The sequence below is a fragment of the Malurus melanocephalus genome, unplaced genomic scaffold (assembly GCF_030028575.1).
Source record: "Malurus melanocephalus ecotype Western Australia unplaced genomic scaffold, MMel_1.1 scaffold_121, whole genome shotgun sequence".
NCBI classification, from domain to species: Eukaryota; Metazoa; Chordata; class Aves; order Passeriformes; family Maluridae; genus Malurus; species Malurus melanocephalus.
Window position 1 is genome coordinate 368,409 of NW_026623353.1, and position 14,108 is coordinate 382,516.

The following is a 14,108-nucleotide window of genomic DNA, read 5'->3' on the forward strand; positions in this document are numbered from 1 at the left end:
ATTCTCATGAGCCAAAGAAGGCCCTATGCACACAGCCAAGAGAAAGGGTTCTAGCAAGGAGGGTAGAAGCTTCAAGAAAACTGATAGCTGCTATTGGAACAGCCCAAGTKGACAATTTAACATGTAAGTGCCATTTTCCAATCCCCTACCACCACCTGGAAGGAGGTTTGGAGGAAGTTGAGAGTCCAGGAGATTAGTCAGYGCTGTGCCATGAGAACTGCTGTTTGCCAAGGTCAGCTATGAGTATTTACATTTACAAGACAAAAAACAAAACAGCATGTCTTGGAAGTAGGTGCTGTCTTAAGCATCTTGGCTCGTTGCCTGCTAGTGGAACATAGTACTACCATGCTGTTTCTAGTCTTTGCTCATTCCCCTTCATCCGTCTGCCTCCCCTGTAATCCATCTCCATGAAGTTACGCATTTTGAATTASAGGTGGGAAAAACCCAAAGCCAGACAGGGTTTGGTTACAGCTTTATTCCAGCGCAGACCTAGTGTCTTGCACAGGCAAAATCAATTTTAGGTGTTGATAGAATCAGACTTCCAAGTCCTTTTCAGTATTACTGGAGAAGTTTGCAAGYACTGCTTCCCCCTCACAGAGCACTTCATTTTGGTTTCTGTACTTATGGTGTGCTAGTATTTTAGGTGCTAAATTAAGCTGATAATTAATTACCTAGAAAGAAACCACTGTTGTCCAAAGTTATCACACCTTGCACTTTCTTGCTTCGAAGCCTGGCTTGAATTCTCTTCATACTTTGCTGGCCGATAAACTGAAGATCTTGATCAAGTGACATATTTTTGGTGAAACATGGCCTGTAACACACTGAAAGTATCTAGGGCTGCTGATTGGCTGAAGAAGCACTCTCTTGCTGTTAGGTCATGTCTTTCTGCTGAGAGCACTGACTAGATTTCCATCCCTTTGTATCTACAGATATCTTACATCTGTAAGATAACTTTTTTTAATGATCTTCAGATTTTTTTCTCCATCAGCCTCTCAACTGTTTCTTTAGTCTGTTGTTGTCTTTAAAACTTACTTTCTGTAATKTCCTTCTATTTAATCTTCTCATCTGCTTCTTTTTGATACTGCTCCTTCAGGTTGGGGGTTTTTATTTTCCCTACWTGTAACTTGACATGAGATGTCTTCTGGCTCATTTGTCATCCCCCCCATCAAGATGTCATCTTAATCCTATAGTGTCTTTCTCCCACTTTTCCATTACTTTCCCTTTTTCACCTCTGCTCATCAGAAAGACCTTAGAGAAGAAAAGGTGGTCAGCTGCTTCGGGACAGATRTTTCTGTCAGCCCTTCTCTTCAAGTCATGCTGTTGCAGGTTTTTCATTTAAAAAATATTGTAAATATGCCCTCACTTTTTAGTCCTTTCTGTTCTCTTCCTCCTTTTGATGGCTGCTCCTGTTTTGTTTTTTTTTTAAAGACTCCATGTTTTTCTGTCTAGTATCTCTGTTCTTTGAGGGCTGAAAGAGAAGACACAAAACCCCAAACTGCACTGGAATACCAGGTCACACCTGGTGCCTCAGGTTCCTCAGGGCACTCAGCAAGGCCTCAGGTTAGTGATTAAAAAAGCAATTTATCCAGCTGTGCTTTGCAGAGTGGATATGAGGAAAGTGGCCCCTACTTACTAGCTTTTCCTAAACTGTAGGGAAGGAGCCCATGGCTCTGACGCTGCTGTTCACTGTAGCCAGTACTTGGAGAGAAGGGTTTTGAGCAGTCATTGATGCTGGGTCTTTGATGCCAGGCCCATGTTTTTGCATGGAAATGGCTGAGCTTGCATTTATAAGCAACTTCCTTCTATGCCTGTAGGTCCTCATGTTTAGCAAAGTATTTTTAGTCCAGCTTTCACAGAAATGATGTATGGGAACAGGACACGGGAAATCCCAAGTACTTTTTTTTTTAATATCTTTTTTCTTCTCTGAAGCACATAAAGCTTCTTCTAAGAAGCACRTAAAACCTAACCCTGTTCTGCCAGCTATGTGAAAGTAAGCAAAGACAAATTTACCAATATGGCTGTGCATACACTGAAATAGTTACGTACTTTAGCTTCTTGCTTGCCCAGAGAAACCTGAAGCCTTTTGTTTTGAGTTCTCTCAGTCTCTCTCCTGTTGTTCCCTCTGCTTGTTACTGGTAAAATTAGGCCAGCTACTTGGTAAGTGATGAAGAGGGTCACTGTGGCAGGAAGCTGCAAAAGTAGCCACTTCCAGCAGCAGAGTGCAAGTAGTGAGAGGACAAGCAGTAGCCAGTGGCCTCTCTACGGATACAGGGTTTCCTCATGCTGAAGTTAAAAGGTACAGCAGCGCTGGCACTTCAGTTGCAGGCAGCATTGTGCTCCAGCAAGAACTGTCCTGGTTGTCCACACTCATTGTGCTGTGGTTCCAATCTGTGCCGGCAGTCAGTCTCTGCACAGATGGGCTRCACTGCTTGCTAATGAGACTTCCCTACTAGAGAATGCATACCAGGAGCACAGCCACAGCACCCAGCCTTTTGGGGTCCTATTAGCTGGGTTTTTGGAAAATGAGGACCTAAGTAATTAACTTTACAGGGTAGCTTGTGCACTGGACGGGTTTTAATGCAAACTCCATACCATGACCCAYGAACCTGGAGCCTGCTGTCACTGTGTCTCCACCATGCATACACTACAMACGTACCACTGCGCAGTCACTGCTGGAAGCAGCCATCAAGACTGCAAACTTGAGGACTCAGAAGTGCAAACCTTCAGGCTAGGTGTGTGTTAGGATTGTGGGCAGTGACAGGGACAACAGAGAGGGACATCTGACTTTCTGGCTCTGGCAGATGATAGATGTTCCTGCCTCCACAGCGAGGTCCCCCTCTTCCCTCCACCCTGCTGTTCCTTGCTCAGTAGCCTTGAACAAAATCCCCTGTCCCAGCTTCCTCCCTGAAGAGCTATGGGGCCCAGCCCCTTGCTGCCACTTCCTGCCCCTCCACCCCCATCATGAGGAGGTTGTGCTGAGGGAGAGGCTCTTCTCTGTCCAATTTAGTTAGTGYCCTCTGGCTTGGGCCCAAAGTGAACCTGCCAGAGAAGTCCTGTTTCACATCCAGCTGTTGCAATTTCACATGCTTCTTTGTGACACAAGCTGGGGGATGACTATCGGATACTTGTAAGTGGTCCAGCTGTAATGCTGACCTAAAGCATGACCCTGGCAGAACATCTCAGTAAACCAGTAACCACCCTTTTCTCTCTCTTTTTTTTTTTTTTTTTTTAAAGGAGTACTGGAAATTACCAGGGAACTCTGGGTTGAGACAGAGGTCAGATGAAATCTGTGGCAGAAGCATGAGGGCAGGCACCACAAGGAGGAGAGGGGCAGGAGCCACTTTGTCCACCATGGAATTGCACAAGGCGACCCTGGTGACCAGCCTGGAGAACAGAGGTGCCAAGTCTGCAGAGGGACCCCAACTGGAGTGCTGTCCACTTGCCTTGCCCTATGGAGGACACTTCCAGCCCACAAAGTAGTAAAAGAAACCCAGAAAGCTCCTCAGCTCTATTGTTTTGCTGTCCCATGGTTCCTGTGCCTGACAGGCTGGCAMCCGCCCAGAGCCCTCCCTGACACCAGGGGCTGTGTCCCATCTAGTCTAGATAGGGCTAGTGTCCCATCTTCTTCTCCCCACTTCTTACTTATGAAGAAAGTTGTTCTGTCCTCTAATCATAGTGCTTTATTTGTAAGTAGTTGCCAGTGCACCCTGGAGGTTTATTATTAATTCGTGATGAGGAAGCTCAGGAGTCCTCAAACCCAAGGCAGGGACTATATTTATTGGTTCCTCTTTAAAGATAGACCCATTGCCTTTATGGTTTTATTCTTATCTATAACCTGTTATGGAGAGACAGTTATCTTTGATGCTTTTGTTTCAGGCAGCAGACAAGTTTCACCCAATCACAGTTTGTACAGGAAAAAAACCCCAAAGTGAGAAACCCACATATTTTTACAGACAAGTGAAAACAAAAATCCCAGAAAACTAAAGCTTTACAAAATGACAAACAGCTTTAAGAGGTCTATTCACTGCATTTAAAACATTTGCCTGGAGATGGGTGGACTTTCCTTGATTCAGAAACTAGTGAAAGATTATTGCCTTAAAATATTTGTTGGCCCATTGCATTTGGCCCCAGATTTCAGAACTGTTTTCTTTCTAAAGGAAGTTTTGCTGTTGGGTCTGTTTGTCATGCTGGTGTATGAAACCTTTTAAACATCACTTGGAGGCTTCTCTATTTCTAACAGTGACTGTCATGAGGAATTGGTAAGGGGATACAGAACAGATTCAGATCATTATATAAAATTCATTTTGTATTTTCTCTTTGGTTACCTATGCAAGTTCCAAATTAGCCTATTCCTGTCCCTTCGAACCAAGKAAAAGTGCTGGCAGAGACCGTCTCCACCCTGTGGCTGCTGTTTGTGTGCTCAACACAGCCTCGGGCTGTGGTCCTGGCTCTCTCTGATTGCATCCTTTCTCCCACACTAGCAGGATTTTTGGCAAGGACTGCTTTTTGAGGCTGGGTTTGTTCCTGGCCCTTGTCCCTGGCTGGGGCCCTTGTCCCTGGCCAAGACCCTGGATGCTGAGCTTGTTATAAAATACTCATTTTTAGGACACATTTATCATATGAAAGCTCTTATACCGAAGAGGGTCTCTGTGTAGCAATGACTACMTGTGCCAGGTACAGAGGTACTGTGGATGGCTATTTCTCACCACAGTGAAGCTGCCCACCTGCCTTATTATTATTTAGGCCTAATTAGTATTATTAGGCATTCTGGCTAAGATGGCACTGTTAGGACTGTCATGACCCACACTGGTGACAAGCAGCAAGTGGTAGAGGGCAACACAGAAAGAAAGCTCCTTTTACATAGAATATTTCCTATGCKTCAACACTGCTGTAAATAGGGCCAACAAAAACAAGATTTTTTTTTCAAGAGACAAGTGTGTCAAATACTCAGCTTCACAGAGACTGGCAAGTGGCCTAACAGCTCTTCACTTGGGATCTTTTTATTTAGAGGTTGAAACTGGTAAATACCCTGTCCACTCTAAAATGTCCACTGCCATTTTATCAGCAGTCTCAAATGAATTACTATTTGCTCAGCTTCCTGGAAGGATGCCAAAGCTTGACATTAACAGGTACACACCTTTCCTATGGACAASGGGGAAAATCAACCAAAAAGTCATCTGTAGTGATCCGTGCTGACTGCTTTTTCTGAGAAATAGTCCATATAATTCACAACAGGAATGAGATTTGTATCAGCAAATTATTTTAAAAGAAAACACTGATGGGAACAGTCCCCCAGCCTGCACTTTGGTAGAAGGTAAATTCTACACAATTCTGTCCCAGTGATGCCTTACACACACTGGGTGTGTGGAGAGAGGCAGGGTAGGAGTAAATGTGTGAGGACTAGCACTGAGAAATTGTGATGACAATGATGGGGACATCCTTTTCCAAAGGGGAAGAGGAGCTCTGGTTTGTACTGAATCATAGTTTGTTTGCATGGCATTATTTATAATTGTGCTCACACTTCCTGAATGGTAGCCCTAATGGAGAATTACAAATTCCTCATAATCTGTCATGTATCTGAATTATTGACTGTATTTTCACTAGGAAAAATTACCATTTTTGTGACTGATTCAGAACAGTGAACACTGAAAACAATGAAGCACTCTATGTGAAACCTGGCTAGATATTGCCTGTTGGATTGGAGCTCATTGAAGATGATTTGGGAAAATCCACCCTTGATTTCATTCCTTGCSTTTTCCATCACAGGCTGCCACAGACAATTTCAGACATGCCCAACCATCTGCTCCAGACATCCTTGAATGCAGCTGTCCCYGGGGCACCAGGGGAGACTGTGTGACACACAGAGCAGCAGCTCCTCTGGTTTTTGGGGCCCTTCAGTGAGAGCTTCATTTGGAGCCTGTCTGTGGCAGCTCTCCAGGGCAATGGGGATATGTGGCTGATCTGGACAAGATCCTAGGCAAATAATGCTGAGCAAGTCTTGTAACAGCATCGTATTTTGGTCCTCTTGTCACTGTGGTTTCCAAAAGCTGTAAAATTCTCCTTCRTTTCTGATCCTTATCTGTGGCTGTCACTACTGCCTATCCCACATGATGAGGCACTTCACCAGCCATGCAGCAACCCCCTGTGGAGAGAAGGTCCTGTTTCCATTGCCTCAGTTCCTACACCATTTATTCCTCCCTCCTCCTCCTTTGTATTCATTTCCTAAGCTGCCCTAGCTGTCACATCTGCACTGTTACCAGCTGGTTTCCCATTTTTAATTGCCCTCAGAGGGCTTCTTCAAGAGCCACACCTGCTTTTGTGGGGTCCTTAATTTGTCACTGTCCAAACTGGAGCAGCAAGCATTTAAAAGCAGCAAGCATTCAGCCTCTATGAGCGTGTTGTATTTCTTCAAGTGTGTGAATAATTTCTAGGCCTTTACAGGCTGCATTCAGCTATTTCTGCATAAAACAGAGTCTGTCTTCTGCTGGAAAGCTCTCTGCATTATGGATATTTAATATCTCCTTGTCCATAGGACTTGGGTTTGTTCATCCCATTTGTTCTTGACGAAAGAGGTTGTATGAAACGCAAAGAAAGCTCAGTGCCCTATCAAGTTTATTCTTTTAGAGGGGGGAGAACAGTTATTTTTCTTTGTCAGAAGTGTTTTTGTAAGGAACGATGTGAGATTAAGGCAGGAGGGAATGTTTCAGGTAATCCCACCCAGCCTCTGAAGCAGTGTAAGCAAGCAACTTGTATAATCCAGCTCATAAACTGCTTGAATTCCACCTTAAAAGCATTATGCTTTTTAATTTTTTGGTCCTCTTTCATGGCTGCTATTTGAAGGCTGCTTTAAAATTTTAGTTTTTCAGCCCAAAATTATTTACTTGTTATATCTGTGCTTGGAGAATCCTTTCCTGGATGGGCAAGGGGTGCCTTCCCTCTCTCTTACCAAATCTTCTCAGCTGGGATGTGGTTAGCAGGGTTACCCCCCTCTCAGCCCTCAGGCTGAAAACCACATTGCTGGCTACTCTGGCAAGCAAGGAAACAAAGTCTTGCACCCCAAAGCTCAACCTGTATGGAGTACACAAAAAGAGTATCAAGGGAGAGTAAGATGGATGGATGGATGGATGGATGGATGGATGGATGGATGGATGGATGGATGGATGGATGGATGGATGGATGGATGGATGGATGGATGGATGGATNGATGGATGGATGGATGGATGGATGGATGGATGGATGGATGGATGGATGGATGGATGGATGGATGGATGGATGGATGGATGGATGGATGGATGGATACATTGGGAGGCAAATAAGCACTTCCAAAAAATTGATTTTGAATGTGTCAGGGCCTCATTCTGCCCAGGGACCATGTAGAGGGTGGGAGGCACCTGTCAGAACTCAGAAGCAGGATCCTGCTGCGTCACTTGGTATGGCCATGTCCTGCAGTGGTAAAATTAACCTCAACAGGGCACACAGTGAATGCGAATGCACTGGTTGTTTATGTGATACAGGATGAGCAGCACATGGGACCACTGCAGAAAGGTTAGAACTGTCTCTAATGGACACATGGTCCAGTCACATACATTTATGTGACCAGAAGCCTTTGCATGGAGGCAGCCCAGTGAGAGCAGCAGGCTGGCAGGGTGTTCAGCAGGGATTGTGGATGATCCCCTGCAAGCCTGACCTGCATTCCAAAGTGTTTGCAACAGCCGATGCCAGCTCAGCCTCCCTTTTTCTCTCTGGCAAGAAAGCAATGACAGTGTCTCTAGCCAATTTTGAGGTTTAATTGCTATTCACTGAACAATATATCTAAGTGACGAGTAATGTTTTAGTGTATTATTAATTTCTTGAGAAAAACAGAAGGCTGCTCAAGAGCTGTCAGTGTCTACTCTGGCAGCCACAGAAATTTGGTCATGTGGGAGATACCCACATGGTCCCAGCAGAGAATGCAGACATTTCGGGGCTGGCCACTTGCAACCCCTTGGTGAGGGACAGAGGAACATCTCCTGTGCATGCACYGGTGCCCCTTGCTCCTGAAGACTGATACAACCCTGATATTAAAATGCCTCGTTTGCTGCGACCGAGAGAAGATCAAAACAAGCTCCCTGGAGCTCAGCTAAGCCCTGATCCGTGCTGGTGGGGAAGGTGGGCACTGAATTTCCCCCACCTCAACCCACTCTCCCTATCCCTCCTCATCATTCCTTTGGTACCTGTGACAGAGTTCGCCTGTGCTCACAAAAGCTCAGAGTTCCCAGTATGGCACTCCTGGGACATCTGACCCGAAGATTTTGCATTCAACATCAAGCCAAACTGCAAGTGGACGCAAGTAGCAGAGCAAAAGCTGCATCACTCCCCTGCTTCCCTCCCTTTCCTGCTTTTATCTATCTTGTTTCCCACCAGTGGGGTCAGGCTTTAATGACAACAAAGGCAGCTTGAGATGCAGCCTAAGTCCTGAGAGTGGGGAGTGGGGAACACCCAACTGGTTCCTGTCTTGGATCATTCATGGCCACCTACACACGTAGTTCTTGCTGCGCCCACTCATCCTCCCGTGAAACAGGAGCAGGAGCAGGAGCAGGAGCAGGTGGGAGGCTCGCTCGGAATGCTGCATGGAAGCAGCGGGTTTGGGTTACTGCTGAGGAGGACTCGGCCATAGCGCAAAGACTATCAGGGAGCGTTAAGGGGGAGAGAGAGAAAAAGCTGCGATGAGAGACACAGCATGACGAAAACGTCTCAATCGTTASTGTCCTTACTGAGAGCAAGGATTACCTTTATCCCGAAGGCGCTGTTTGCGGGCAGGCCGGCAGGGGGCGCGGCCGGGCCGGGCTCCCGGAGCTGCTCCCTGAGGCCCTGAGGAGCCGCGCCCGCGCCGCTCCGCCCTGCGGCCGGTCCGCTCGGAAAATGGGCCAGCGGGGCCGTGGAGGTGGCGTGTGGGCAAATCTGTGCCCCCTTCTGGGCTCCTCAGTACGAGAGACACACGAGGCTCCTGGAGCGGGTCCGGCGGAGGGCAAAGACAAGATCAAGGGATTGGAACATCTCATGGTGAAACGCGGAGGGAGCAGAGCTGTTCAGCCTTGAAGAGAGATGACTGAGCGACCTCATGAGTAGGAAGGGTGTCAAGAGGATGGAGCCAGGCTCTTCTTCATGGTGCCGAGCAATAGCACAAGAGGCAGCCGGGCAGAACCTGATACAGAGGAAGTTCCACCTGAATGTGAGAAAGAACTTCTTTGTGCTTGACTGTGTACTGGAACAGATTGTCCAGAGAGGCTGTGGAGTCTCACTGGGGAGATTCAAGAACCAAATGGACACCATCCTGTGTCCCTGGGACGACCCTGCTTGAGCAGGGAGCTTGGAACACATGACCCACTATGGTCGCTTCCGACCTGACCCATTCTGTGCTTCTGTGATCTCCACTTCCAGGCCCGTTTGGCCTTTCCTCTGCTCTGCCACTGCCTGTTCCCAGCCTGCCCCAGCCTCCTGAGCCGATGGAGCACATCCCACTGTTTCAGGGCTGCTGCTGGTGGGTGTCTTYGACCCTGAAGTTATCTGCAGGCCCTGTGAATGGTAGATCCTGGTCAGCCAGGGCAGCAGCCTTCATGTGTGGCTGCAGCAAGGTATTCCCCACATCTCGGACAGACACCTGACTGGGGTAAGGAGAGACCAGGGCAGGCTGGCTGGCAGCTCATAATGTTTTCCTGATGAAATTGGACTGACAGAGTGGAACTGGTGTAAGTGATACAGATTTGGGATAACCCCATACTGGTTTATAAGTCCATAGCAATTTACATGTGTTTGAAATATCAGAATAATCCATACAGTTGGTCCCTATAATCCATACAATCCATCTCTATGGAGCTTAAGAATCAGTGTCCAGTCAACTGTAATTCTGAAATGTTCTTATTTTTGGACATTCCCTTAACTTAGATGTGTTTCAATACTTATACAAAAAAAAGTTTTTCTGTGTAGGTGAAAGTTGTATTTTAAAACAGCTGTTAAAGTCTTCTTAGGCTAAAATAAAGGGTTTCAAACCTTCTCTTTCATTAGGCCATGTTTTCTTTAAAAATTCCTGTTGGATTTGCTGCCACCTGCCCTCTCTGCCACAGCCCTACAAGGAAAAGAAGGTGAGGAAATGTTACGTGAAGCTTTTCCAATGCCTTTCACTTCCCAGTGCCCAGAGCTCAATTGGTCTGTGCCTGCCCTTGAGGTGTACAGTTTTACATCTGACAGATGCCATCTGACAGCACCAAGCCTGACAGARTTCAAGAAKCATTTGGTCAATAGTCTCAAGCATGTGGTGTGACTCTTGGGGATGGTCCTGTAAAGGGCCAGGAGTTGGACCTGTTGATCCCTGTGGGTGCCTTCCAACTCAGAATACTCTGTGATTCTGTGATATATTGTAATGTGTTAGTTAGGAGACAAGAAAGATGACCAGCACCAAAAAATTTTCTCCTTCACCCCTTATTAGTGAAGTCCCTGTACTTGTGCAGAGTGCAGGCCAGTGTCCTGGCCAATGGGAAGGTGTCTCCAGAAGGCTGCAGACTGTGCAGGCAATGCAGACTCCATCCTGAGGGATATTGGAGGACTCATCCACTGAGCCTTGGCCAGCTGTTCCATTTGCATGGCCACCATGCTCATTGATAAAAAAGGCTCAGTTTACTTTGCTGTGAAATTGCCATTTTTGGCTCTGTTATGGGGAGCTGACTGAGACTTGTTCCAATGAAGGCAGTCCCTCAGCACCCTCTTTTTCTGAGGATCCATGTTCATGGGACATGAGGGGAGCATCTCCAGCAGACCTTGACAGTACTGCTGGTTCAAAGGGAGTCCTGCTGTGAATTAAAGGACTCATTTGCATACCTGCACTGGTCCTCCATCCACTCCCTGCTCTGTGGTCTGTTAATATAAAAGGAAAAGAAGATAAACTCTACAGAGTAGGCTTGGAGACTTTCTTTTCAATTAGTGTCTTCCATGGACATTGTTGGTTTGTGGAGCCTAAAGTGGACTAGGCACCCCCTTGTCCTTGAGGCCCACAGTGTTGGTTTTTGGGTCTTGTTGACATTTGCACCATCTGCTGGGAAAGGGGGGCTCTGGAAATCCGGAACCTACTGCCCCCTCATACCAGTGACGATGCTCTTCATTTGTGCAAGCAGCTGATGTGATGGTAACACAGTAGACTTAGAGAAGTGGGTCTGGAGACAGCATCCAGGGCTTGCCTCTCTTCTCTAGAAGTGCAAAATGTTTTGTCACGTCCATTGGCTAGTGGGAATTACATATCCCTGGATAGATGTTGAAAAGGTTAAACATTGAGATGCATCTGGAAAAAATGACTGCATATACAAGATACATTATCTCCTGTGATGCATTTAATGTCCTTAATTTACATGCTGACCACTTTGCCATTTCTAAACAATGTTATCATTTTGTCTTTCTGATAATTAATCAGCTCAAGCTTCAAACACTGTTTATCACACTTAGATGCAGCAATTAGACAAGAAAGGCAAAGTGTTGAAGGGAAGGTTTGGGGTTGTTTTTTTTCTTCAAAAGTCTTACAGTATTTACAAAAATGTGTTTTTTCTAACACCATTTTTAGAATTATTCACTCATTCACAATCAGTCATTGTATAAAAACATCATTCAGAAATAGGTTTTAAAATACACCCACCTCCATTGCATAGCATAAAGAAAAACAGGCAAGAGTTAAGACACTTGATTTTTGAATGAGAACGTGAACTGATTCAGAGGTACAATATTTCTGAGGAAGATGCACTCTTCAGAAAATAATGAGCTGTAGTTCTCCTGAAGCAAGTAAGCTTCTTGAAGGTCTGYCATCAAAATTCCCTTTTACAGACCAAGTATCTTCCACCATGCACACAATGCTTGCATTAAGGTCAAACAAATCATATTTCAATTGGATTTACCATTCAGTATTTGCATGTGGATGCTAACAAAAAATAGTTACCTAAAGTACTCACAAGGATCAATGTTGGTTTCCTGTGTCATGGCGTATCTGTGGAACAACTCAATGGACACAATTTGYTCTTTTCAGTTTCTGTTTGTATAACTGAGGAGCTGAATATACCCTTTTACCTTTAGAAACATTTGTTCTGTAAGAAGACCTTGGTTTCTGTTTGCTGGGAAGACTTAAAATGGCAGGTTGTGGAAGGTTTAGCAGGCATTGATGGCATCTATGCTGTTGATTTTCAGAGAAAACTTGGTAATTTAGCTACCTTATCTTTAGTTATCTATGCTGAGCTTTTTTCTTTAAAAGTGTGCTCCAATGATTTAATTGAGCCTGGTCCATTAAAGAGCAACAGGGAACTCTGAACAATAGGTGCTTGTTTTACAGCTACTGCAAATGCTTCGAAAGCACTAAATTGCCTTTTATACTCAACAGTCTAATAACAAAGACTGATCTTTTCCATTTTTTTCCCAATTGATTTGATGGTTCACTTGAGCTTTAAAAACACATTACATAAATCTTTACAACTATTACAGAAGTCTTTTGTCAAGTTTAATTTGGTGTTTGTTTTTTTTTTCTCCACAGTGTAATCATTCACCCTTAAATGCTCTGTACCACATATACCTAGATCGTGCTTGACTCTGGATCCATAAGAGTTGAAAGTCCTAGAGGTTTGTTTTACCTCAGTCCTTCCAAAGGCAGTTTGTCGCTGAAAGCTCCTGGTTCAGAGGTATATCAGATAAAACGCTGTACGCTCCCAAAGGCACTGCCGGCAACAGCTCTATCTTCTCCTGCTATTTAATTTAACTTTGCTGTTACAACTTTGTACTTGAGAGCCCATGGTGGAAATAATCACTAGGATTAGCTGGGAGGGTGGGAGATCTATCAGTGCAGACCTCTCTCCCTGCTGCAGAACAGAGGGAAATGTGCTGGTCATCAGGCAGTGGTATAGAGAGCAAGAGCTGGTAGAAGAGCAGTAAGTGTTGAGAAACCTTCAAAATGCAATTTGATATAAAATATCAAAATGTGAGCAAATGATATTATCTTCACCAAGAAAAACAGAGAGGCTGTTAAATGCCAGGCTTCCTCATTCTGTTTTCTCCTGACCCTTGTAYGCCCAGATGTCTTTGCACTTTCCCACTGGCTTTGAAGTGGAGGATTTCTGTCACTCTGCCCTTTCCCAGGCCTCCCCACCACTGTGGTCCACGAGGAAATCCTGGCCCTGGAAGTGGGCAGAGCCAGTAATTGCACTGGCAAAAATGAAGAAGGAAATACTGAGAGAAGCAGGATGCTCTCACTGCTCTCCTGCTGACCCACCCCTCTCAGCATTATAGAYACTCAGAAAAGCTCTTGGCTCATTGAAGGACAGGTCAGTTCAGACAGGGTTTGGCTGGTGCTGTAAGAAGATGGGGCTCTGCTGCTGACAGAGCTGGAAGGAATGAATCARGATGAACCCAGATAAATGCAAAGAGGTCAGTCTCCACTCCTGAGCTTCTCAGTATGGGGAGCCAGGGTGAGCTCCCCAATGAAAGATGCTGGGGTGACATGTGTTTGATATTCAGAGATCCCATGTGCACCCACCAGAAAACTTTTTGGATAGCCTGCCAGGATTCTGCTCTCATCGCCAGTGCTGTAAGTCAAGGTGAGAAACACCATTGTCCCTGGCTCTGTTTGGAGCAGCACAAAACCTGGCTTCATGTTAAAACTATGGTAAATGGAGGATGGGTCAAATTCACGCCTGGTGGAGCACAATGGAGGAGTGGGGGACAGCACTCTATTAATGAAGCCATTATTCAAATGAAGAACTTTGAAAAAACAAACAGAGAAGGATGGAGTTGCTGGTGACACTGACTGACATTGTTCAGGGATCACAATAAGGAGATCTGCCTGGTGAACAGGGAGAGCAGAGCTAGTGCCAGGACACAGCTGCTGCATGGGGGGAGTGGTGCCAAGGGGGCTGTGTTTCGGAGCATGCACTCCACCCTGGACCAGGAGCCATTGTTGGGCAATGGCTGTATTCCTGCCAGGCTGCACATGATATTGTAAACATCCACGGATCTGATGGGAGGCGCTCGGTAGTTGGATCGGAAATCTGCAGGCAAAAGAGAGGAGATGGCATCATGCAACTTGCATCAGCCCCTGAAATGTGGGG

General features: G+C 45.6%; 1 protein-coding gene across 1 annotated transcript in view; it reads right to left on the reverse strand.

The window, feature by feature from the left end:
- Positions 1-7,209: 7,209 nt before the first annotated feature.
- ENPP6 (ectonucleotide pyrophosphatase/phosphodiesterase 6) overlaps positions 7,210-14,108 on the reverse strand; it is a 32,446-nt gene continuing 25,547 nt past the window's right edge. The window contains exon 8 of the mRNA XM_057370198.1: positions 7,210-14,048. Coding sequence (XP_057226181.1) covers positions 13,825-14,048 — 224 coding nt within the window. The 3' untranslated portion in view covers positions 7,210-13,824. The remainder of the gene's footprint in view (positions 14,049-14,108) is intronic.